Genomic DNA, 23,610 nt, shown 5'->3' with positions numbered 1-23,610 from the left:
ACGACCTGGATGAGAGCATAGAAGGATGGGTTAGTACATTTGCAGATGACACTAAGGTTGGTAGAGTTGTGGATAGTGACGAAGGATGTTGTAGGTTACAGAGAGACATAGATAAGCTGCAGAGCTGGGCTGAGAGGTGGAAAAGGAGTTTAATGTGGACAAGTGTGAGGTGATTCACTTTGGTCGGAGTAACTGGAATGCAAAGTACTGGGCTAATGGTAAGATTCTTGGTAGTGTAGATGAGCAGAGAGATCTCGGTGTCTATGTACACAGATCCTTGAAAGTTGCCCCCAGGTTGACAGGGTTGTTAAGAAGTTGTTAAGATCGAGTTCCGGAACCATGAGGTTATGCTACAGCTGTACAAAACGCTAGTGCGGCCGCACTTGGGAGTATTGTGTACAGTTCTGGTCACCGCATTTTAAGAAGGATGTGGAAAATTTGGAAAGGGTGCAAAGGAGATTTACTAGGATGTTGCCTGGTATGGAGGGAAGGTCTTAAGAGGAAAGGCTGAGGGACTTGAGGCTGTTTTCGTTGGAGAGAAGATTGAAAGGTGACTTTAATAGAGACATATAATCAGAGGGTTAGATAGGGTGGACAGGGAGAGCCTTTTTCCAAGCATGGTGACGGCGAGCATGAGGGGGCATAGCTTTCAATTGAGGAGTGATAGATATAGGACAGATGTCAGAGAGAGTTTCTTTACTCAGAGAGCAGTAAGGGTATGGAATGCTTTGCCTGCAACGGTAGTAGATTCACCAACTTTAAGTACATTTAAGTCATCATTAAACAAGCATTGGACGTACATGGAATAGTATAGGTGAGATGGGTTTCAGATTGGTATGACAGGCTGGCGCAACATTGAGGGCCAAAGGGCCTGTACTGTGCTGTAATGTTCTATAAAGTTGGGATTAAAGTGGAGAAAAAGTTTGCAAATCCCTTCACCACACTCTCTGATATTATTTGGTGCATTTTTTCACCCCTTTCTGGTTTCGTACCCCTAATTGTACCGTACACCGTAACTTCACACTTCCCCTCATGGTCCTCTCCACAAATTAAAGCACTTGACATTTCTCTGCCTTGGATGGAATTTGCCTGTTGTCTGGGGCACTAATACCCCTTTGTCTTTTAAAGACAGGGGACAAAAAAATGTGCAACATTCGCAAAATTCTGTATCTGGGTCCCGGGGTGTTAGAGGGTTTGGGTTGAAGTGCGCTGCAGATTAATAAATAAGGTGAAGGTTGAGAATGGAAGGGAGGCCTGCATTGTTATAGCGCCTCCCCCTCAGCCAGGCAGAGACTGGCACCGAGGGGCCGCCAGTATCAAAGATGGCGGCGCCCAGGGACTGCTGAAGGTCAAAGGCGCCTCCCCGACCCTGGGGCAGCGGTGGGACCGGCAAGGGGAGGGGGAGGGGGGTTGGGGGGAGAGGGAGGGAGAGAGAGACACGGAGGGTGGGGGCGGGGAACGAATTTAAAGCCGGACCCGGCGGCGGTTGGAGTGACGTCACCGGTGGGGGGGCGGGAGGGTGAAAGGTCACAGGATCCGCAGAGTCCGCTCATGGCGTCCGGGATCCTCAGGAGCGTCAGGTCAGAGACCCCCCACCCACCCCGCCTGGGGGGCGGGGGAGACACACACTGGCGGGGGTGGGGGTAGGGGAGATGGGGGGATGGGGGTGGGAGAAGGAATGGGGGGGGGGAAAGAGGACGAGAATGTGGAGAGGAAATATGGGGTGGGAGGAGGGGGACTGAAGGAGAGAGGGATGGCGGGGGGGGACTGAAGGAGAGAGGGATGGCGGGGGGGGGGACTGAAGGAGAGAGGGATGGCGGGGGGGGGGACTGAAGGAGAGAGGGATGGTGGGGGACTGAAGGAGAGAGGGATGGCGGGGGGGGGGACTGAAGGAGAGAGGGATGGTGGGAGACTGAAGGAGAGAGGGATGGCGGGGGGGGGGGGACTGAAGGAGAGAGGGATGGTGGGGGACTGAAGGAGAGAGGGATGGCGGGGGGGGGGACTGAAGGAGAGAGGGATGGTGGGGGACTGAAGGAGAGAGGGATGGCGGGGGGGGGGACTGAAGGAGAGAGGGATGGTGGGGGACTGAAGGAGAGAGGGATGGCGGGGGGGGGACTGAAGGAGAGAGGGATGGTGGGGGACTGAAGGAGAGAGGGATGGCGGGGGGGGGACTGAAGGAGAGAGGGATGGTGGGGGACTGAAGGAGAGAGGGATGGTGGGAGACTGAAGGAGAGAGGGATGGCGGGGGGGGGACTGAAGGAGAGAGGGATGGCGGGGGGGGACTGAAGGTGAGAGGGATGGTGGGGGGGGACTGAAGGAGAGAGGGATGGTGGGGGACTGAAGGAGAGAGGGATGGCGGGGGGGGGACTGAAGGAGAGAGGGATGGTGGGGGACTGAAGGAGAGAGGGATGGCGGGGGGGGGGGACTGAAGGAGAGAGGGATGGTGGGGGACTGAAGGAGAGAGGGATGGCGGGGGGGGGGACTGAAGGAGAGAGGGATGGTGGGGGACTGAAGGAGAGAGGGATGGTGGGGGACTGAAGGAGAGAGGGATGGTGGGAGACTGAAGGAGAGAGGGATGGCGGGGGGGGGACTGAAGGAGAGAGGGATGGTGGGGGACTGAAGGAGAGAGGGATGGCGGGGGGGGGACTGAAGGAGAGAGGGATGGTGGGGGACTGAAGGAGAGAGGGATGGCGGGGGGGGGACTGAAGGAGAGAGGGATGGTGCGGGACTGAAGGCGAGAGGGATGGCGGGGGACTGAAGGCGAGAGGGATGGCGGGAGACTGAAGGAGAGAGGGATAGTGGGGGACTGAAGGAGAGAGGGATAGTGGGGGACTGAAGGAGAGAGGGATGGCGGGAGACTGAAGGAGAGAGGGATGGCGGGGAGACTGAAGGAGAGAGGGATAGTGGGGGACTGAAGGAGAGAGGGATGGCGGGGGGGGACTGAAGGAGAGAGGGATGGCGGGGGACTGAAGGAGAGAGGGATGGCGGGAGACTGAAGGAGAGAGGGATAGTGGGGGACTGAAGGAGAGAGGGATAGTGGGGGACTGAAGGAGAGAGGGATAGTGGGGGACTGAAGGAGAGAGGGATGGCGGGGGGGGGGACTGAAGGAGAGAGGGATGGCGGGGGGGGGACTGAAGGAGAGAGGGATGGCGGGGGACTGAAGGAGAGAGGGATAGTGGGGGACTGAAGGAGAGAGGGATAGTGGGGGACTGAAGGAGAGAGGGATGGCGGGGGGGGGACTGAAGGAGAGAGGGATGGCGGGGGGGGGACTGAAGGAGAGAGGGATGGCGGGGGACTGAAGGAGAGAGGGATAGTGGGTGGGGGGACTGTAGGAGAGAGGGATAGTGGGTGGGGGACTGTAGGAGAGAGGGATAGTGGGTGGGGGACTGTAGGAGAGAGGGATAGTGGGTGGGGGACTGAAGGAGAGAGGGATGGCGGGGGGGGGGGACTGAAGGAGAGAGGGATGGCGGGGGGGGGGACTGAAGAGAGAGGGGATGGCGGGGGGGGGGACTGAAGGAGAGAGGGATGGCGGGGGGGGGGGACTGAAGGAGAGAGGGATGGCGGGGGGGGGACTGAAGGAGAGAGGGATGGCGGGGGGGGGGACTGAAGGAGAGAGGGATGGCGGGGGGGGGGGACTGAAGGAGAGAGGGATGGCGGGGGGGGGGGACTGAAGGAGAGAGGGATGGCGGGGGGGGGGGGACTGAAGGAGAGAGGGATGGCGGGGGGGGGGGACTGAAGGAGAGAGGGATGGCGGGGGGGGGGACTGAAGGAGAGAGGGATGGCGGGGGGGGGGACTGAAGGAGAGAGGGATGGCGGGGGGGGGGACTGAAGGAGAGAGGGATGGCGGGGGGGGGGACTGAAGGAGAGAGGGATGGCGGGGGGGGGGGACTGAAGGAGAGAGGGATGGCGGGGGGGGGGGACTGAAGGAGAGAGGGATGGCGGGGGGGGGGGGACTGAAGGAGAGAGGGATGGCGGGGGGGGGGGACTGAAGGAGAGAGGGATGGCGGGGGGGGGGGACTGAAGGAGAGAGGGATGGCGGGGGGGGGGACTGAAGGAGAGAGGGATGGCGGGGGACTGAAGGAGAGAGGGATAGCGGGGATAGAGAGTGAGCCAGAGTGGTGAGAGACAGGGTTGGCGTGGGGTGTAAGGGGAAAGGGGAGGAGAGAGGATGGTAAAGGTCATAGAGATGTACAGCACAGAAACAGTCCCAACCCAATCTAGTCCCACCTGCCAGCACCCAGCCCATATCCCTCCAAACCCTTCCTATTCATATACACATCCAGCTGTCTCTTAAATGGTGCAATTGTACCAACCTCCATCACTTCCCCTGGCAGCTCATTCCATACACGTACCACCCTCTGTGTGAAAAAGTTGCCCCTTAGGTCCCTTTTATGTCTTTCCCCACTCACCCTAAACCTATGCCCTCTAGTTCTGGACTCCCTCACCCCAGGGAAAAGACTTTGTCTATTTACTGGATAATGGTGGGTGTGGGGCAGAGACCCACTGTTATTTCAGATGTCTTTTATCAATGCTATGATGGGCCTAGTTCTCAAAGTTACATTGAAAACTGCTGGTTGCGAATAAAAATTGCTTGCTTTTGTATAATGTTTTATCAAATTTTCCAAAAACATTTCAAGCTCTAAAAGGTATTCTTAAGTTACTAAATATTCAAGGGGCAAATGAATTTATTTCATCTCCTCCAATAACTGTCACTAGAGCAAAAATTGCTTGTTATGGACTGGACCAGACCCCCTCAAAATATTTTAAGAAGGTAACCTAGACCTTAACACAATTTATTTGAACACTTCAGTTAAAATACAAATAAAAGAGAGAGAAATTTAGAATAACAACTATTGGTAAATTTAACTGAATAATAGATATGCTACCTATTACTAAGTAACTGTTCCAAAATAGTGACAGGTGGAATGTGAGAACTGCAAATACTGAAGATCAGAGTCAAGAGTGTGGTGCTGGAAAGGCACAGCAGGTCTAGCAGCATCCAAGGAGCTGGAGAATCGACATTTCAGGCATAAGCCCTTCATCAGGAAGATTCCTGATAAGGGCTTATGCCTGAAACGTTGATTCTCCTGCTCCTTGGATGCTGCCTGACTTGCTGTGCTTTTTCAGCACCAATTATAGTTACAGCCCAAAAAACACACCCCTTGGCAAAAAGATAAATTTCGACATAGATTTTTATATGCAGTTCTCAAATTCTGGAGTAAACCACATCGAGAGATTGCAGCAAAAGTAGCAGTCATAGGATTATACAGCATGGAAACAGACCCTTCCGTCCAACCCGTCCATGCCGACCAGATATCCCAACCAAATCTAGTCCCACCTGCCAGCACCTGGCCCATATCCCTCCAAACCCTTCCTATTCATATACCATCCAGCTGCATTTTAAATGTTGCAATTGTACCAGCCTCCAACACATCTTCTGGCAGCTCATTCCATACACGTACCACCCTCTGTGTGAAAACGTTGCCCCTTAGGTCCCATTTTATATCTTTCCCCTCTCACCCTAAACCTATGCCCTCTAGTTCTGGACTCCCTCACCCCATGGAGAAGACCTTGTCTATTTATCCTATCCATGCCCCTCATGATTTTATAAATCTCTATAAGGTCACCCCTCAGCTTCCGACGCTCCAGGGAAAACAGCCCCAGCCTTTTCAACCTCTCCCTATAGCTCAAATCCTCCAACCCTGGCAACATCCTTGTAATTCTTTTCTGAACCATTTCAAATTTCACATCCTTCTGATAAGAAGGAGACCAGAATTGCATACAATATCCAAAAAGTGGCCTAGCCAATATCTTGTACAGCTGCAACATGACCTCCCAACTCCTGTACTCAATACTCTGACCAATAGAGGTCAGTTAGGAGTCATTCACTGAAACTCCGAATCTTTTGGGACCCAAACAGCTGCTGACTGCTACAGCTGCAAAAACTAGAAAGCCTGATCTCTGAGAACTGGCCACTCCACTTCTGTTGTTACAACTGTTTTTGAAAAAAACCTAAAGGCCTCCTAAACTATTGACTTAGGCTATGTCCAGTTGCCACTTCAGCACCTCTGCCTTTACAAAACCTCTCTTCAAAAAGAAACCCCAGGACAAAATACAGAATAACCTCTTATCCGAACATTAATTATCCAAATTTCAGATTATCCAAACAAAATCTCAAGGTCCCGTAAAAATGCTATCCATTATCCGAACTCTCAGTTATCTGAACCAAATGTTCCCTGCCCATCTCGTTCAGATAATCGAGGTTGTTTTGTAATCTTTTTAATGTGACAGCATTGTCACAAATTCATGGGGCTAGAGACCAATTCTATGAAAGGGTCACTGGACCTGAAATGTTAACTCTGATTTCTCTCCACAGTTGCTACCAGACCTGCTGAACTTTTTTCAGCAACTTCTGTTTTTGTTTGTGTTTGTAAAACATGGAGAATTGAGGTAAGGGGTGCATTTTCAGAACAGGAACCTGTAACTAATGATGTACTTTGCCAGGAAGGTTGGAGGAGCTAAATATTATTTAAAGACTAAAGAATAGAGACATTTACAAATTCTTGTTCATGAATCATAACCAGTTAGCATCCAAGATCAGTGGATAACAGGAAAAACAAATGGAATGTTAGCCTTTATTTCAAATGGCGTGGAGTGTTAAACTATATAATACAGTCAGACCACAAGCTGGAATACTGTCAACAGTTTTTGGCCCCTTATCTCAGGAAAGATATATTGTCATTGGAGACAATCCAGAGAAGGTTCACAAGGCTGATACCAGGTATGGAGGATCCCTCTTCTGAGGAGAGATTGAGTTGATAGGGTCTATGATCGTTCAAGTGTAGAACAATTTAAAGTTACTTTATTGAAACAGGCATGATTCTTCCAGGACTGAACTGAGTTGATGCAGAAAAGTGGTTTCCCCTCGTAGAGAGGGTGTAGGATCGGACTGCATTATCGCAGAATAAGAATTTGGCACACTTAAATCAGATGAGAATCTTCAGTGGAATTCTTTACCATGAAGGGCTGTCGAAGCTGGATTGTTAAGTCTGTTCAAGGTTGAGAGAGATTTTTAATCAGTACGGGAATCAAGGATTATGGGAAAAATGGGGGAAAGTGGACTTTAGGGTTATCAGATCAGACATGATCTCATTGGACATGCGATCACCAATTTTAAATTAAGTGACTGGTCAATCTGCTTTAAAGACCTGCTGTTTAGGAGAAGAATGTCATATTAAATAATATTACATTTTGAGTGGAAGTTTTGATTTTGGTTGAGGCAGAACAGGTCTCTGAAATCTGAGTTAATAAAAGCAGAGGAATCATCTGTTTATCTGTTTGAGCCCAAACTGATTATTGTCCTCATTATCTGGTGGTGATTTGGAGATGCCAGTGTTGGACTGGGGTGTGCAAAGTTAAAAATCACACAACACCAGGTTATAGTCCAACAGGTTTATTTGGAAGCACTAGGTTTTGGAGCACTGCTCCTTCATAAGGTGATTGTCACAACCACCTGGTGAAGGAGCAGCCTCTGAAAGCTAGTGTGCTTCCAAATAAACCTGTTGGACTATAACCTGGTGTTGTGTGATTTTTTTTAACATTATCTGGTGAGGTTACATTAAATGTTCATATTGTTTTTCTGTTTCAAGGCTCTTTACAAAGTTTGGGATAATTGGAGGCACTGTGTACGTCATTTATGACCAGGACCTATTTGGAAATGGGGAGCACAGTTTGGAAGTATTGAAAACTGTTTCAGCTGCGGTCCCGACTGCAATGGATCACTGGGCCAAGTATTTTGGTGTGGAGGTACAGTATATAATCTGAACAAATTTGTTTGTTTTTAATTCTTTGTCTCCTCTTTCCTGCTCCTGTTTTGAGCTGGGCTGCCATTGATACCAGAAATCAAGAGAATGTGGTGCTGGAAGAGCACAGCTGGTCAGGCAGCATCCGAGGAGCAGGAGAATCAATGTTTCAGGCATAAGCCCTTCTTCAGGATACCAGAAGTCTTCAGTTAAATTGCTGAAGAAGCTTTATTTCTGGTGTGAGTTCAGCATGAATGTACAGGACTGTAGTTGGGTGCCTGAGAAAGAATATGAAAAGAATTGTGCCCAAGAAGATGCTGATCCAACTAGCTGGCGTGTTAGGACATGGCAAGCTGGAAAATGTTAGTCCATTCTCAAGGATGCAAAAGCAGAACATTTAAAAATACATAATATAATCAAACTGAGTCAGCTTGACTTCACAAAGGGATAATCATTCCGCTCAAATTTATTCACATTACCATCAAGCCAGGGGATCACCTCTGGTTCGATGCAAAGTGTTGGAGAGCAGAGCGGGAGCAACCCTATCATGCAGAGAAATGTCCAGCACACAAAATGGAACAGATCTACTTAATCAATTACTGTCCATTCAGTCTACTCTCAATCATCAGTAATGTGGTGGAAGAGGCCACCAACAGTGCTGTGAAACTGCACACGCTTAGCAATAATCTGCTCACTGATGTCGAGTTTAGGTTCTGCCAGGGCCACTCAGCTCCTGGCTTCATTACTTCAAACATAGACAAAAGAGCTGAATTCCAGAGGGGAGGTAACAGTGACTGCCCGTGACATCCAGGCTGCATTTGACTGATTGTGTTTTCATGGACCTCAAGCAAAACTAGAGTTGATGGAAATCAGGGTTAGAGTCGCCACTTATAAGAATCATACCCAGGACAAAAGATGATGTTTGTGGTTGTTGGAGATCAATAATCCTAGCTCCAAGACATCTGCAGTTCCTCGGGGATAGTGTCCTAGGTCCTGCTATATTCAGCTGCTTCATCTTCCATCCGTCTCCATCTGAGGGTCAGAAATGGAAATATTTTTTCATGATTGCACTATGTTCAACGCCATTCATGATGACTGAGATACTGAAGTAGTCCATATCCAAATGTAGCAAGACCTAGACAATATCCAGCTTTGAACTGACAAGTATGAAGTAACTTGCATGCCACATCAACTGCCAGGCAATGACCATCTCCAGGTTGGGACAATCTAACTAATGGCATTGCCATCACTGAAACCTTAATGTCAACATCCTGGGGCTACCATTGACCAAAAGCTGAATTAGACAGGCTTTATAAATAGTGGTTTCAAGAGCGGGTCAGAGGCTGTAGTAAATGACTCTCCTCCTGATGTTCCAAACTTCATGTACGAGGCAGAAGTCCGGAGTGTGATGAAATAGTCAAAAGTGTCTGGATGAATGCATCTCCGACCATACTCAAGAAGCTTGACATCATCCAGGACAAAGTAACCCAGTTGATTGGCACCACTTTCACAGACATTGATTCCTTCCACTGCTGACACTCAGTTGCAGCAATGTGTACCATTTATAAGATGCCCTATAGAAATTCACCCAGGCTCCTTAGACTGAATCTTCCAAACCCATGACCACTTCATCTACAAATACAAAGGCAGCAGATAGATGGGAACCCTGCCAACAAGTTCCTTTCTAAGCAACTCCCCATTCTGACTTAGAAACACACTGCCAGACCCTTGGTGTCACTGGGTCAAAATCTGGAAACTCCCTTCCTCATGACATTATGGGTGTACCTGCACCAAATAGATTGCATTTGTTCATAAAGGCAGCTCACTACCACTTGAGAGGCCAATTAGGAATGGGTCCTAAATGCTTCACCAATCAGTGACTTGTACATACCATGAGTGAATATTAAAAAAAAAACTGGCATTCCTTGAGAAGGTAACAAGCAGGTTGGATAAAGGCAAATTATTAGGTGTAATATTGAACCAGTTTTGAAAATCCACATATAAGTTACTGGACAACAGGGTGTTTAATAAGATAACAGCTTACGGTTTTGGGGATAGTATACTGGATAGAAGATTGCCTAACCAATAGAAGACAGAATTGGGTTAAGTGGAGGCATTTTCCAGGTGGCAACCCGTTATCATGTGGATCAGTCAGAAGTCGCATAACACCAGGTTTATTTGAAATCACAAGATTTCAGTGCACTGCCCCTTCATCATAACCTGATGACATGTGACTTCTAACTTTGTCCACCTCAGTCTCACAGTGGTGCTTCCATGCCTGGGTGACAGCTATTTGCAAATATATATTGATGACAGGAAGGATGGAAGTGAATATACTATAGTCCAGTTTGCAGAGGACAAGCTAGATGGAAAAGCATGTTTTAAGAATGACAGAGGCATATAGACCGGTTAAGAGAGAGAGGTAAAACCAATGACTGCAGATGCTGGAAACCAGATTCTGGATTAGTGGTGCTGGAAGAGCACAGCAGTTCAGGCAGCATCCAAGGAGCTTTGAAATCGGCGTTTCGGGCAAAAGCCCTTCATCAGAATAAAAGAGTGGGCGAGAGCTTGGCATATGGAATATGATGTGGGAAAATATGAGGTTATACATATTGGTTGGAAGAATAGATGAAAAAGTGTTATTTATAAACTTATTTATTTCTAAACTTCAGTAAAATGGGAAAGGCTGCAAAAAATGCTAACGTTTGCAAGTTCGGTAGGTTATAGGGAAGGCAAATGGAATATTGGCCTTTTAATTTCAAAATGAATGGAGTTTTTAAAAATAGGGAGGTCTTGTTAAAACTACATGAGGTGTTAGTTAGAATACTGTGAACAGTTTTATACAGACCCCACCACCAAAGATATATTTCCCTCCCTACCCCTATCGGCATTCCGGAGAGACCATTCCCTTCGTGACTCCCTCATCAGGCCCACGGCCCACTCCTGGCACCTTTCCCTGCCATCACATGAAGTGCAAAACCTGTGCCCACACCACTCCTCTCAGCTCTGTCCAAGGGATCCTTCCACATCTGTCAGAAATTTACCTGTACCTCTACCAATGTCATCTACTGTATCTGTTGCACCCGATGTAGTCTCCTCTGCATTGGGCAACAGGACACCTTCTTGCGGATCGTTTCAGAGAATATCTCTGGGACGCCCGCACCCACCAACCCCATCGCCCCGTGGCTGAACACTCCAACTTCCCCCTCCCTCTTCGGCAAGAACATGCAGGTCCTGGGCCTCCTCCACTGCCAAACCGTTACCACCCGACACCTGGTGGAAGAAAGCCTCATGTTCTGCTTGGGATCCTGCAACCACACGGGATCAATGTGGATTTCAACAGCTTCCTCATTTTCCCCTCCCCCACGTTATCCCAGTCCCAAGTCTCCAACTCAGTACCACCCTCCGAAACTGTCCATCCCTCCCCCCTCTGATTATCACCTTCTCCCTCACCTTCATCCACCTATCACTTTCTCAGCTACCTTTCCACAAACCTCACCCCACTTCCCATTTATCTCTGTCCTGGCCCACAAGCCTCATTCCTGATGAAGGGCTTATGCCCGAAACATTGATTCCCCTGCCCCTCTGATGTTGCCTGACCTGCTGTGCTTTCCCAGCAACACTCTCTCAACTCTGATCTCCAGCATCTGCAGTCCTCACTTCTCTAAGTAAGGATATACTGGCTTTGTAGACAGTGCAAAGAAGGTTCACTAGTTTGATTCTGAGTACAGAGGGACTACTCCTAGAATCCCTACAGTATGGAAACAGCCCCTTCAGCCCAACAAGTCCACACTGATCCTCCAAAGAGTAATCCACCCGGATCCATTCCCCTACCCTATATTTACCCCTGAATAATGCACCTTACCTACACATTCCTGAGCACTATGGGCAATTTAGCATAACCAGTCCACCCTAACCTGCACATCTTTGGACTATGGGAGGAAACCGTAGCATCTGGAGGAAACCCACGCAGTCACGGGGAGACTATGCCAACTCCACAGAGACAGTCGGCCGAAGCTGGAATCAAACCTGAGTCTCTGGCGCTGTGAGGTAGCAGTGCTCATCACTGAGCCACCGTGCATGTCATTCTTAAATTCCAGTCTCAGTGTAGAGTTTCTGTCTGAAATGGCTTAACAAGCCAATTAGTTGTTAGTGCCTTGAGAATAATTTCTGTTAAATCTCTGATGGGATGTGTTCCTCACTGATTTGTAGATCATCCCTAATTGCCCTTGAGCTGAGTGGATTGTTGGGCTGTTTCCAAGAGTGTTAGTGGAAAGGTGAGGATTTTATGACAATTGATGGGGAGTACCATTGCTTTAATTCCAGATTTTATTAATTGAATTTAAATTCTTTGAACTAAATTTCCTTGTTGTTGTGGTTGGTTATGAACCAACGTCCCGAGAACGTTAGTCGAAGTTACTCATCCTGTTGCATTCCACTCTGCCACTAATGCCCTCAAACTGCGATATTTTTGCGTGTCCAATATAAAGACAGTTGTATATATGTGTGAACTATATAAATGTGAGTGTATATGTTCTGTTTGTAATTTGAACCATGGCAATAACACCTATACATATATGTTTAGCGAAGATGCTCTCAGTAATTCATGCATCTATGTAAAATGGAGCTAACTCGGCACTATATAGAAAATACTGACCACTTTGTGTGAAAGGAGCAGCTGTAGAACTACAGTGTCTAACCATTTTCATTCTCTTCACAGTTACCAGAGGTTCCCAAGCTGAACGTTCCCGTTAACGAATACTGGAATTCAGGTAAATAGAGGGTTGGTTAGCTCAATTAGCTGGACAGCAAATTTGCAATGAAGTGTAATGCTGGTGTGGGTTCAATTCCTACACTAGCTGAGGTAACTGTAAAGAACTCACCTTCTGAATCTCTCTCCCTGTCCTGTGGTGTAGTGACTCTTGGTTTAAACCTCCACCAATCATCTGTCTTTGAGAGATTAGTCCTGTGGTCTGGTAAGCTTATGGTGACTTTCACTTCTAGGGTACATGAGTAAAATCTCTAAAGATAGACTTCGATGGAAGTTTGCCCAGCTTCGTACCAGCCTTTAAAAAGGCAGTTCAATCAGTTGCTAAACTGGAGGGCACCTGGAGTTACAGTGATTGAAGATAACTAGATTGTGGAAAAGCACTGGGACCCCTGATCCTTCATCTTTTTTCCAGCAGTTACTGGATCTTGAACAATAGCAGCAGTTGAATATATAGTTAAGGGGAATATTGAAACAAAGGATGAGTGGTGTTATGCCTGTCGTTGGGTGTGTGTTGCCTCTTATGAGAGTGAGTCAGGTGACCTGGCACAGGAGCGATGGGACACAGTCAGTCTGACTGTGGAGCAGAGGGGTGTATTCCCTATTTAAGTCTACCTTGTGTTGTAATGGACAGCCAACTTAATTCTGTGAAAAATGAAATGTTTAACAAATTCTAGGGAGATGCCAGCTTTACACAATTGGAATCGTTGACTCTAGATGAAGAGCTAGCACAGGTACATGAGGCTGGTGCCTTGTGATATACATTCTATGACCTGGAGAATATTTTGAGATATAATTCACAAGGTTTTAATTATTTTTGTTTTGCCACGTTGGACCATTCCGCTACTAGGCAGATAAATATCTCAGAAATGGGAGGAGCATTCTGAAGATTGGTTGACTTCTTTGGATAACTTATATAGACAATATGGAATAAAGCAGAAATATGTGAGAAATGCCCAAAAGAGCTGTTGGCAGTTAGAGATACTTAATTGGCCTTCCTGACATTGAGCCATAGCTAATCCATGAAGACGAGGCAACTGAATACAGGTTTGCTCGCTGAGCTGGAAGGTTCATTTTCAGACGTTTTGTCATCCTACTAGGTAACATCTTCAGTGAGGCTCTGGATGAAGCCTTATCTAATATGGTGACAAAATGTCTGAAAATGAACCTTCCAGCTCAGCGAGCAAACCTACATCCAGAGGCCTGTGACCAGTGGAGTGCCACAAGGATCGGTGCTGGGTCCTCTACTTTTCATATTCTATGTAAATGATTTGGATGTGAGCATAAGAGGTACAGTTAGTAAGTTTGCAGATGACACCAAAATTGGAGGTGTAGTGGACAGCAAAGAAGATTACGTCAGACAGAATCTTGATCAGATGGGCCAATGGGCTGAGAAGTGGCAGATGGAGTTTAATTCGGATAAATGGGAGGTGCTGCATTTTGGGAAAGCAAATCTTAGCAGGACTTATACACTTAATGGTAAGGTCCTAGGGAGTGTTGCTGAACAAAGAGACCTTGGAGTGCAGGTTCCATAGCTCCTTGAAAGTGGAGTCGCAGATAGATAGGGTAGTGAAGAAGCCGTTTGGTATGCTCTCCTTTATTGGTCAGAGTATTGAGTACAGGAGTTGAGAGGTCATGTTGTGGCTGTGCAGGACATTGGTTGGAATATTGCGTGCAGTTCTGGTCTTCTTCCTATCGGAAGGATGTTGTGAAACTTGAAAGGGTTCAGAAAAGATTTACAAGGATGTTGCCTGGGTTGGAGAATTTGAGCTGTAGGGAGAGGCTGAATAGGCTGGGGCTGTTTTCCCTGGAGCATCGGAGGCTGAGGGACGACCTTATGGAGGTTTACAAAACTGAGGGGCATGGATAGGATAAATAGACAAAGTCTTTTCCCTGGGGTGGTGGTGTCCAGAACTAGAGGGCATAGGTTTAGGGTGAAAGGGGAAAGATCTAAAAGGGACCTAAGGGGCAACGTTTTCACGCAGAGGGTGGTACGTGTATGGAATGAGCTGCCAGAGGAAGTGGTGGAGGCTGGTACAATTACAACACTTAAAAGGCATTTGGATGGGTATATGAATAGGAAGAGTTTGGAGGGATATGGGCCGGGTGCTGGCAGGTGGGACTAGATTGGGTTGGGATATCTGGTCGGCATGGACGGGTTGACCGAAGGGTCTGTTTCCATGTTGTACGTTTCTATGACTCTACCTAACTCAGTTGCCTAGTTATAATGTGGCCGTGTTACACTCAGATGGCAAAAACCTGTACCATGCAGAATGCCTCTGGTAAGTTTGCCTATACCTGTTGGAAAGGACTGAGCAGAATCTCAAAATTAACCAGCTTTTATTTAAATTGCTTTGCAGGTGTTGAAGCTACCGCGTGCTTCTTGTCCGCTGCGCCTACAAAATGTAACGAATACACTCAGAAAGGCTGGCAGTACATCAAGAACTTAACCAATAAAACCGAGTAAACCGCTCCTTCATTATAATAGTTTTTGTTCATGACCACAAACTGTAACAAAGTGTAAATACCTACATGATAAAATGTATTTGAAATTACCTGTGACCGTTGTCACACTATCAGGGAAAGGAGTTAATATTTAATACTCTCAGAAACTAATGTAAGTTACATGTGTATTATCATTGTCAGTGTGATTGCTATAGTCCTCTTTCAGGTTGATGATTTGGAGGGCAAATAAAAGACCCTGGGTGGGATCATAAATATCACTCCATTTCTTGACTGTGAAATATTAAGACAGATCTCCTAGATGTACTGGTGGAGAGGATGAGATACGTAGCTGGGATTGAATAAGTGACCCAGGATCCTCCCCAGATAGGATGGAGAGTTATGTGGGATGAAGTCCCATCTTACCAAAGTTAAGACTTTCAATTAAATCTAAGTGATTACAGTCTGTACTGTAGTAGTTTTTGTCAGTTTCAACACACCTAGTTGTACTTTTGAATTGTGTTTTATTACTCCCATACCACTTACCTACTCAGTTATTGTGTCCACAACACCGAAAGGGTCTGGTCAGCCCATCCTGCCTGCCCAGCTGAATGAACTAGCTACCCAATGGAAACCCGCTTACTAGTATCTGGTCTGTAACCTTATAGGTTCCAGGATTTTCAGTGCAAATTCAGGTTCCTTCTATGTGAGCTGAGCAACACAAAACTGGATAGTGCCTGACCTGCTGTGATTTGCTAGCACCACTCTAATGTAGACTCTGATTTCCAGCATCTGTATCCTCACTTTTGCCTAGTGATTTTCAGACACCCACTACTCTCTGGGTGAAAATTATTTTCCGCCCGTCTCCTCTAATGCTTCTTAACTGTCTGTCCCCAGCAATCGACTGCTACGATACAAGGAAAGGGTCTTTTCTGTCTACTCCATCCAACTCCCTCGTTATTTCAGCCCCCTCTGTTCAAAGGAAAACAACCCTAGCCTATCTAAATCTGTTTGCAAACCTGCAATTTTCAAATCCTGGCAGGATTCTTTTAATCTCTTGTGCACTCTAAAGCAGTGATACACTTTTGAAAATGTGGTGACCAGAACTGTCAACAAAACTCCAGCTCTGCCTAATCACTGCCTTGTATCGCTCCATTGTTACATCCTTGCTCTTTGTATTCAATACCTCATCCAGCGAAGGAAAACTGCCCAAATGTATGTCCCACTTTATCTCCGTGTCCTGTCACAGTCACTCATTTCCTCTACTCCTGCCAATGCCCTCCTGTTTATTTCCTTGTTTTGTTTGCCATCCCCAAATGCATTACCTTGCACTCTACAGCTTGAATTCCATTGCCATATTCTCACCCACTCGACCAAACCATTAATGTTTTTCAGTAGTTGATAGCCATCTGTTTCACTATCAACTACCTTGCCAATTTTTTTTAGTTGTTTGCAAATTTCCCAATCATTGCCTCCCACATTTAAGTTTAAATTATTAAAAGATGCCACATTTAGCAAGGGACCTAATACAGCCTTGTGGAACACCACGGAAACCACATTCCATTTGCAGAAACATCTGTTGGCCATTATCCTTTGTTTCTATGGCCTCGATTGGAGAGATTTAATTATGGACTGAGATCGCATAGACTGGATTTCTCTGGAGCAGAGGAGACAGTTGAGGCAGAGAATTAAGAGTTATATACAGGGAGAAACTTCTCCACTTGGTGGAGGGTTCAGTGACTGGAGGCATAGCTTTAAGGTACAGGCAGAAGATTTAGAAAGGGAGTTTGAGGAATTTCTTTTCATTCGAAGATAGGTTGAGACAGAAGCCTTCAATATTTAAGGAGCATTTAAGTGTGCAGTTGCAAAATCATGAGATACAAGGCGATGGGCCAAGTGCTGAAAAATAGATGCTTGCTTTTGACTGGTGCAGACCTTTCCTGTAGGCCTCCACGTTTTCTGTCTCAGAATCGATTCTGGATCAAACCCACCATATTCCCCTATATTCCAAGGGCTTTAACTTTTCTTAGCAGTCTGCCTTGTGGGACCTTATCAAATGCCTCACTAAAATCCATGCAAAATATTCACTGCAGTTCCCTCATCAGTCCACCTTGTTATGCACTAAATTGAGCTTCTCTTTTTCTATTTTTTCCTTTTTATTCTTTTTCATAACTTAAACTAAATTAGCAAGATAGGACTTGCTTCACAATAACCTGTTCACTGATGCTCGGTTTGGGTTTTGCGGAGGCCATTCTGCTCCTGACATTGGCCTTAATTTGAACATGGACAAGTTCAGTGAATTCCAGAGCAAAGTGAGAACAATTGTTCTTAACATTAAGGCTGCAATTGACCTACTATGAGAACATGTCAATGAAGTGTTTTGGGTTGTATTATGTTCAGGTACTTTATATGTCATATTGCTGAATCAATTTGGATCAAACTCACCACATTCTCCTGTACCCCAAGGGCTTTAGTTTTTCTTAGCAGTCCACCATGTGGAACCTTGTCAAATACCTCACTAAAATCCATGAGAAATATTCACTGCAGTTTCCTCATCAGTCCACCTTGTTACGCACTAAATTGAGCTGCTCTTTCTATTTTTTTCCTCTTTATTCTTTTTCATAACAAACTAAATTAGCAAGATGTGACTTGCTTCACAATAACCTGTTCACTGATGTTGTGAGGCCATTCAGTTCCTGACATTGGCCTTAATTTGAACATGGACAAGATAAGTGAATTCCAGAGGCAAAGTGTGAACAACTGTTCTTAACATTAAGGCTGCAATTGACCTACTATGAGAACACATCACTTAAATGTTTTGGGTTGTCTTATGTTCAGGTACATTATATGTCACATTGTTGAACATTTTCTCTGAAAGATGAGGTGCAGGGCAAGTTTGGCACTAGGACAGATTTAGTAATGGGTTTTAAATATTTCCTATCAAGAATAGTTTCTATTTTTAAAAAATCCTTTTCTTTCTGAAATTTGTCTTTTTTTTCCAGTTATAGTATAGTTGCACAAGTTCTCTGGTATCTCAGAGGACTGTTTTCCACCATGAATCTCAGCAGGGAGATGTTTTGACATTTTAAAGCTTTGCGTGTTGCAAGGTGGGGTCAGAACCCCATCATCTGATTTTATTTGGGAGTGTTTTGGGAGGGCAGGGAGGGTGCAGTACAGGCAGCAGCAGAAGGCAAGGAAGAGGAACCTATGCTGATCTTACCTCCAGCAACTTGTATGGTCAGTGGAAATCGCTGCATGTTCCAGTATTAGCTACCACCATCTGCATTAATATAGCATTCTCAATGTCATAAAACGTCCAAAGATCATCACAGGAGCTTATCAGAGACAAACTGTTACCTAGCCAAAGCTTGAGATATTATGATAATCATGTAATTGCTCAAAAAAAATTTGAAATAGTAGCAGCAGCTACAGAACAAAGGGATTGAGGAGTCCATCTCCATGATTCACAAAAAGCTACCATCCAAAGTCAGTAGGTAATAAGGAAGGCAAGTGGAATGTCAGCCTTAAATTCAAAGGAAATGGAGCATTAAAGTAGGAAAGTTTTGCTAAAATTATACAAGGCATTAGTCAGACCACAGCTGAAATGCTGTGAACCGTGGATGTGGGTTGGCTCACTGAGCTGGAAGGTTCGTTTTCAGACATTTCGTCACCGTACTAGGTAACATCATCAGTGAGCATCTGGGTGAAGATTCATCCGGAGGCTCAGTGATGAGGTTACCTAGTATGGTGACAGAATGTCTGAAAATGAACCTTCCAGCTCAGCGAGCAAACCTACATCCAGAACCTCAACCTGAGCTACAAATCTCAAAACTGGCTGTGAACCTGTTTTGGGCCCCATTTATAAGAAAAGATACAAAGACATTCGAGGCAGGCCAGAGAAGGCTCACTCGGCTAATACCAGACCTGGAGAGACTCTTCTGAAAAGCAGTTCAGTAGATTGGACCTACACTCATTGGGATATAGAAGAATAAGACAACATTTTTGAAACGTACAAGATTCTTAGAAGACTTGACAAGGCAGGTGCAGACAGGTTGTTCCCCTTTGGTGGAAAAAGTGAAGACTGCAGATCTTGGAGATCTGAGTTGAGGAGTGTGATGCTGGAAAAGCACAGCCGGTCAGGCAACATCGAGAAGGAGAGTCAACATTGAGCATAAGCTTATCAGGAATGTGGCAGGGGAGGGGGCTAAGAGATAAATAGAGTGTGGGAGGGGAAAGTAGCTGGGCAGGCGATAGGTAGATGCAGTGGATAGATAAGACAGTTCAAGAGGGCGGTGCAGAGTTGAATCTCGGATGAGGTGTGGGAAGGGGAGATAAGAAAACTGGTGAAGTCAACTTTGATGTATGGTTGGAGGGTTCCAAGGCAAAAGATGAGGCATTCTTCCTCCAGTTGTAGGGTGGCTTGGATTTAGTGGTGGAGGCGGTCCAGGACTTGCATGTCCTTCATGGAGTAGGAGGTGGAGTTGATGTGGTCAGCCACAGGGCAGTGGGGTTGTTGGTGTGTGTGTGTATGTGTCCCAGAGGTATTTCAGGGAACATCTCTGTGGGAGAGTCTCTCTGAGAAGACACTCTCTCATAATCAGGGATCACACGTTTAAGACAGATCAGGAGGAATTGCATATGCCGGAGGTTGGGAATTTGTGAAATGCTTTACCACTGATGGCTGATGATGTCATTAAATAACAAAACTGAGAAAGAGACAGATTTTTGATCAGTATCAAGGGATATGGGAAAAAGACAGGGAATGGGAGTGAGTAGAGGTGCATCAAAGCAGCCAATGAATCATAGAATCCTATGTGGAAGCCCATTCGGCCCATTGAGTCCACACCAACCCTCTGAAGAATATCCCATCCAGATCCACCACCCCCTGTAACCTTGCATTTCCAATGGCCATACTACCCTAACCTGTATATCTTTGGACTGTGAGAGGAAACCAGAGTACAGATTTTTTTCAAATCCTCACCTCAAAACTGTGTCCCCCGGTCATTGACCCTTCCCCAAAGTAGAATTTTTTTTTCATTCATTCACAGGACAGGGGCATCACTGCCTAGCCCAGCATTTATTGCCCAGAGGGCAGTTAAGAATCAACCACATTGCCATGGTATGGACTCACATGTAGGCCAGATCAAGTGAGGATGGCAGTTTCCTTCCCTGAAGGACATTAGTGAAACAGATGGTTTCCTGTCCCATTGCACAATTGAAACTAATTTCATGGTTATCATTAGACTCTTCATTCCAGATTTTTAATAGAATCCAAATTCCACTACCTACCATGGTGGGATTTGAACCTGGGTCACTGGATCATTACTGGGGATTCACTAATTAATAGCCTAATGATAACACCACTATGCCATTGCCTCACCTATCTACTGATTCTCCCTATCTACTGTGTCTATTGCTACTTCAAGGTTTGCACAACTGCAAGCAGGTTCTCCCCTCAGCCTTGAAAACAACAAACCATGATCTCATTGAATGGCAAAACAAGGCTTGATAGGCTGAATGGCCTACTCCTATATAGTAGGGTCTTACAAAGGTGGAAAGACTTCGAGTGTTTAGGGTCAACACAAATTAAGGTCAATGGTGGGGTGAAGGAAAAAGCAGATGCACATTGATCATAAACATCACACTGGACAAATTTAGGTACAAGAGATTGGAGACAGGAAGACTTGGAACACAATGGGAAACTAATTCCTTCAGAAGTATCAAGTTGTGCCTTGGTCTCAATATTTCAAATTAACCAACTTTCCTTTTCCATTCACCAGCTTTCCTTCAATTAGATTATTTCCAATGGCCTCAGTGTCAACAGTAAAATGCATTTAAAATAGTTCTTAATCATCAGTAATTGTTCTTTTTAAAACAAAGCATCTCCCATGAAACGCAAACCACTTCAGTGCTAGCTTGAGCCAGGAGGTAACACCAGAAATAGGGACAAGAGAAGGCCATTCAGCCCTTCATGCCTACTCTGCTATTCAATGAGATCATGGTTTTCTACTTCAACTCCATTTTTCAGTACTATCCCTGTAGCACTTGATGCTAATATATGGAATTATATAGATCTCAATCTTAAATATACTCCATGACTGAGCCTCTGCAGTAATCCAGATTTAACACCAAGTGGAGAAAGACCTCACTCAAGTCTTAAATTTGAACTGACTGGCAGACAGGAAAAAAATGGAATAAATGAGTAGCAGCCAGTAGCTACTGAGATACTGGGGAGATTACTGTTTGGATATGGTGTCAACTAACATTCTCGATGGCTTTAGGGAAAAGTGAGCATGGTGGGAGATGGAGTGCTTTATGTCCCCCTCCAATGCTGTTTTGATTTAGTTCTTACCCTCCACTTTATGTTTCACATGAGCACTGCCCCTGATATGGCTCTGCTTGTCACATGGATGTTTTTCCTGGTGGTGGAATGTTAATAAAGATATTTATATAACACAAGAGAGGGGATAAAAAAAAAGGAAAAGAAAACAAAAAAAAATGTTTGGCCAGAAGTGACTCCCAATATGTATTAATGATTTAGAGGTGGAAACTAAACATAACCTCTCCAACTGTGCAGATGACAAAGCTGGGTGGGAGGGTGAACAGAAAGGAGGACTCAGAGATGGTTTGGCAAGATTTGGACAAGTTCAGTGGGTCGGCAAATGTATGGCAGATGGATTCTGTGGAGAAACAGGTGGTTATCCAATTTGGTAGCAAAAACTGGGAAGCAGATTATCATCCAAATTGTAATCGATTGAGAAATAGGAAGGTTCCAATAGACCTGGGTGCCCTTGTACATCAACCACTGAAAGGGAGCATGGGGAGATGCAGCAGTTGATAATGCAGCGTGTTGACCTTCATAGTGACAGGATTCAAGTACAGGAGCTGGGAGGTCTTGCTGCTATTGTACAGGGCCTTGGTGGGACCACACCTGGAGTACAGTGTGTAGTTTTAGCCTCCTTACCTAAGGAACAATGTTCTGTCTATGAAGGGAATGCAAGAATGGTTTATTAGACTGATACCTTGAATGGTAGGGCTGATGTATGAAGAGAAATTGGATTGGTTAGGACTTTATTCACTGGAGTTTAGAAAATAGGTGAAGGGTGGGAGGTGTAATCCCGTAGAAACCTTTAAAATTCTAACAGGACTAGACAAGGTAAATGAAGGAAGAATGCTCCTGGTGAGAGGTCACAGTCTTATGATATGGGGGTAGGCCACTTAGGCTGAGATGAGGAGAAATGTCTTCATCCAGAGAGTGGTGAGCCTGTGGAATTCTCTGCCAAAGAAAGTGGTTAAGGCCAAAATATTGAATGTTTTTAAGAAGTCAGATATAGTTCTTAGGGCTAAAGGGACCAAAGGGTCTGGGGAGAAAGTGGGAAATGGAGTACTCAGTTGAATGATCATCCATGATCATACTGAATGCCAGAGTCATCTCAAAAGAACAGGATGACCTACACGTGCTTCTGTTTTCTACCTTTCTCAACAGCCTGCCCCTTATACGGATGCAGTGGCTCTGGGCTCAAGTTTCTAGAAAAGGAATATTGGCATGTGTCAGTGAAATAATTCAACAGATGAAACGCTTTTTTGCTCTCCTCAACACAAGACCAACAGGTCTCATTCTTGACACATCATGAGTGGAATGCCCTCTATGCTGATCAGAGGCCTCTCGAAGCTTTTCTTTCACATTCAAATCAGACACACATTTGGGTACAGTCAAAGTACTAAACAAACAGAACGCTTTGGGACAGAATGAGGTCATGAAACACTTCAATTTTATTCTTTTATCCCACAGCTTTCATCTAAGTTATAATTCAGAATATTTGTTGCTTTCCTCTTTTACCTGGCTCAATGAAAAGTATGGGAAGAACCCAAATCAAAAACACAGACCAACTTATCATTTGTTTGTACAGTTTCTGGTTTTAATTCAGATTAATACTTTGCTATTATTGCACAGTACCAGTTTGACTGGTAGACTTTTTGTTCGAGAATGGTATTGATACCAATCAGGATCCACTTACTAATCAATCAGCGCTTCCCTTGCGTGCAGTATAAATGTTGGGTTTCCTATTTGAATTAACATTCTTGCAACTTGTTCTGATGAGTGCAAGATTATCTGAGGGGTAACTTTCTCACACAAGAGGGTGGTGCATGAATGTAAAGGAAACAGAGGCAGGTAATTGGAGTTTAGATCACTGTTGAATAATCTGATGAGCAAAATGAGTGAGGGTTGGGATGACTATCCCAACCTGGTGAATATTCCAGCTGAATTGTATACTCTCTTCATTCAACACACAGACACATCCAAATTCCTGGTCAGATTTTACCAGTAATGATTGGGGATAATGAGAAGTGAGAACTCCCTTCATCCTTAAAACTGTGTTTTGTTATTAACATACCCCTAAAAATCAGCAAATCCTGCATAGACCGAAGGTCTAACTTAGCACTTTCCGACTCAAATCATCCCTATTCACTATTGCAACAGGGAAGCTAATCACAGCATTTGGAGGAAAAAGTGATTTAAATTTATATAGCACCTTTCCCCTGCTCTTCCTTGAATACAGCCAGGGGATATCTTACATCCAAAGGAGGCAAAAGATA

General features: G+C 45.4%; 2 protein-coding genes across 2 annotated transcripts in view; one reads left to right on the top strand and one right to left on the bottom strand.

Annotated features, from left to right (window-relative positions):
• The window catches only part of hsd11b1la (hydroxysteroid (11-beta) dehydrogenase 1-like a), a 35,488-nt gene extending 26,608 nt beyond the window's left edge, over positions 1 to 8,880 (bottom strand). The window contains exon 1 of the mRNA XM_072594274.1: positions 8,706 to 8,880. Within this exon, the coding sequence (XP_072450375.1) occupies positions 8,706 to 8,817 (112 nt within the window). The 5' untranslated portion in view covers positions 8,818 to 8,880. The remainder of the gene's footprint in view (positions 1 to 8,705) is intronic.
• On the top strand, positions 1,492 to 15,293 carry micos13 (mitochondrial contact site and cristae organizing system subunit 13). Its single transcript, XM_072594277.1, has 4 exons — positions 1,492 to 1,580; positions 7,650 to 7,806; positions 12,523 to 12,574; positions 14,931 to 15,293. Exons 1-4 carry the CDS (start codon positions 1,552 to 1,554, stop codon positions 15,035 to 15,037), a joined length of 345 nt encoding a protein of 114 aa, XP_072450378.1. The 5' UTR covers positions 1,492 to 1,551; the 3' UTR covers positions 15,038 to 15,293.
• Positions 15,294 to 23,610: the final 8,317 nt, after the last annotated feature.

Source organism: Chiloscyllium punctatum, chromosome 24 (assembly GCF_047496795.1).
Source record: "Chiloscyllium punctatum isolate Juve2018m chromosome 24, sChiPun1.3, whole genome shotgun sequence".
Lineage (NCBI taxonomy): Eukaryota > Metazoa > Chordata > Chondrichthyes > Orectolobiformes > Hemiscylliidae > Chiloscyllium > Chiloscyllium punctatum.
The sequence above is the reverse complement of the archived record's forward strand: the minus strand, read 5'-3'. Positions and strand labels throughout refer to the sequence as shown.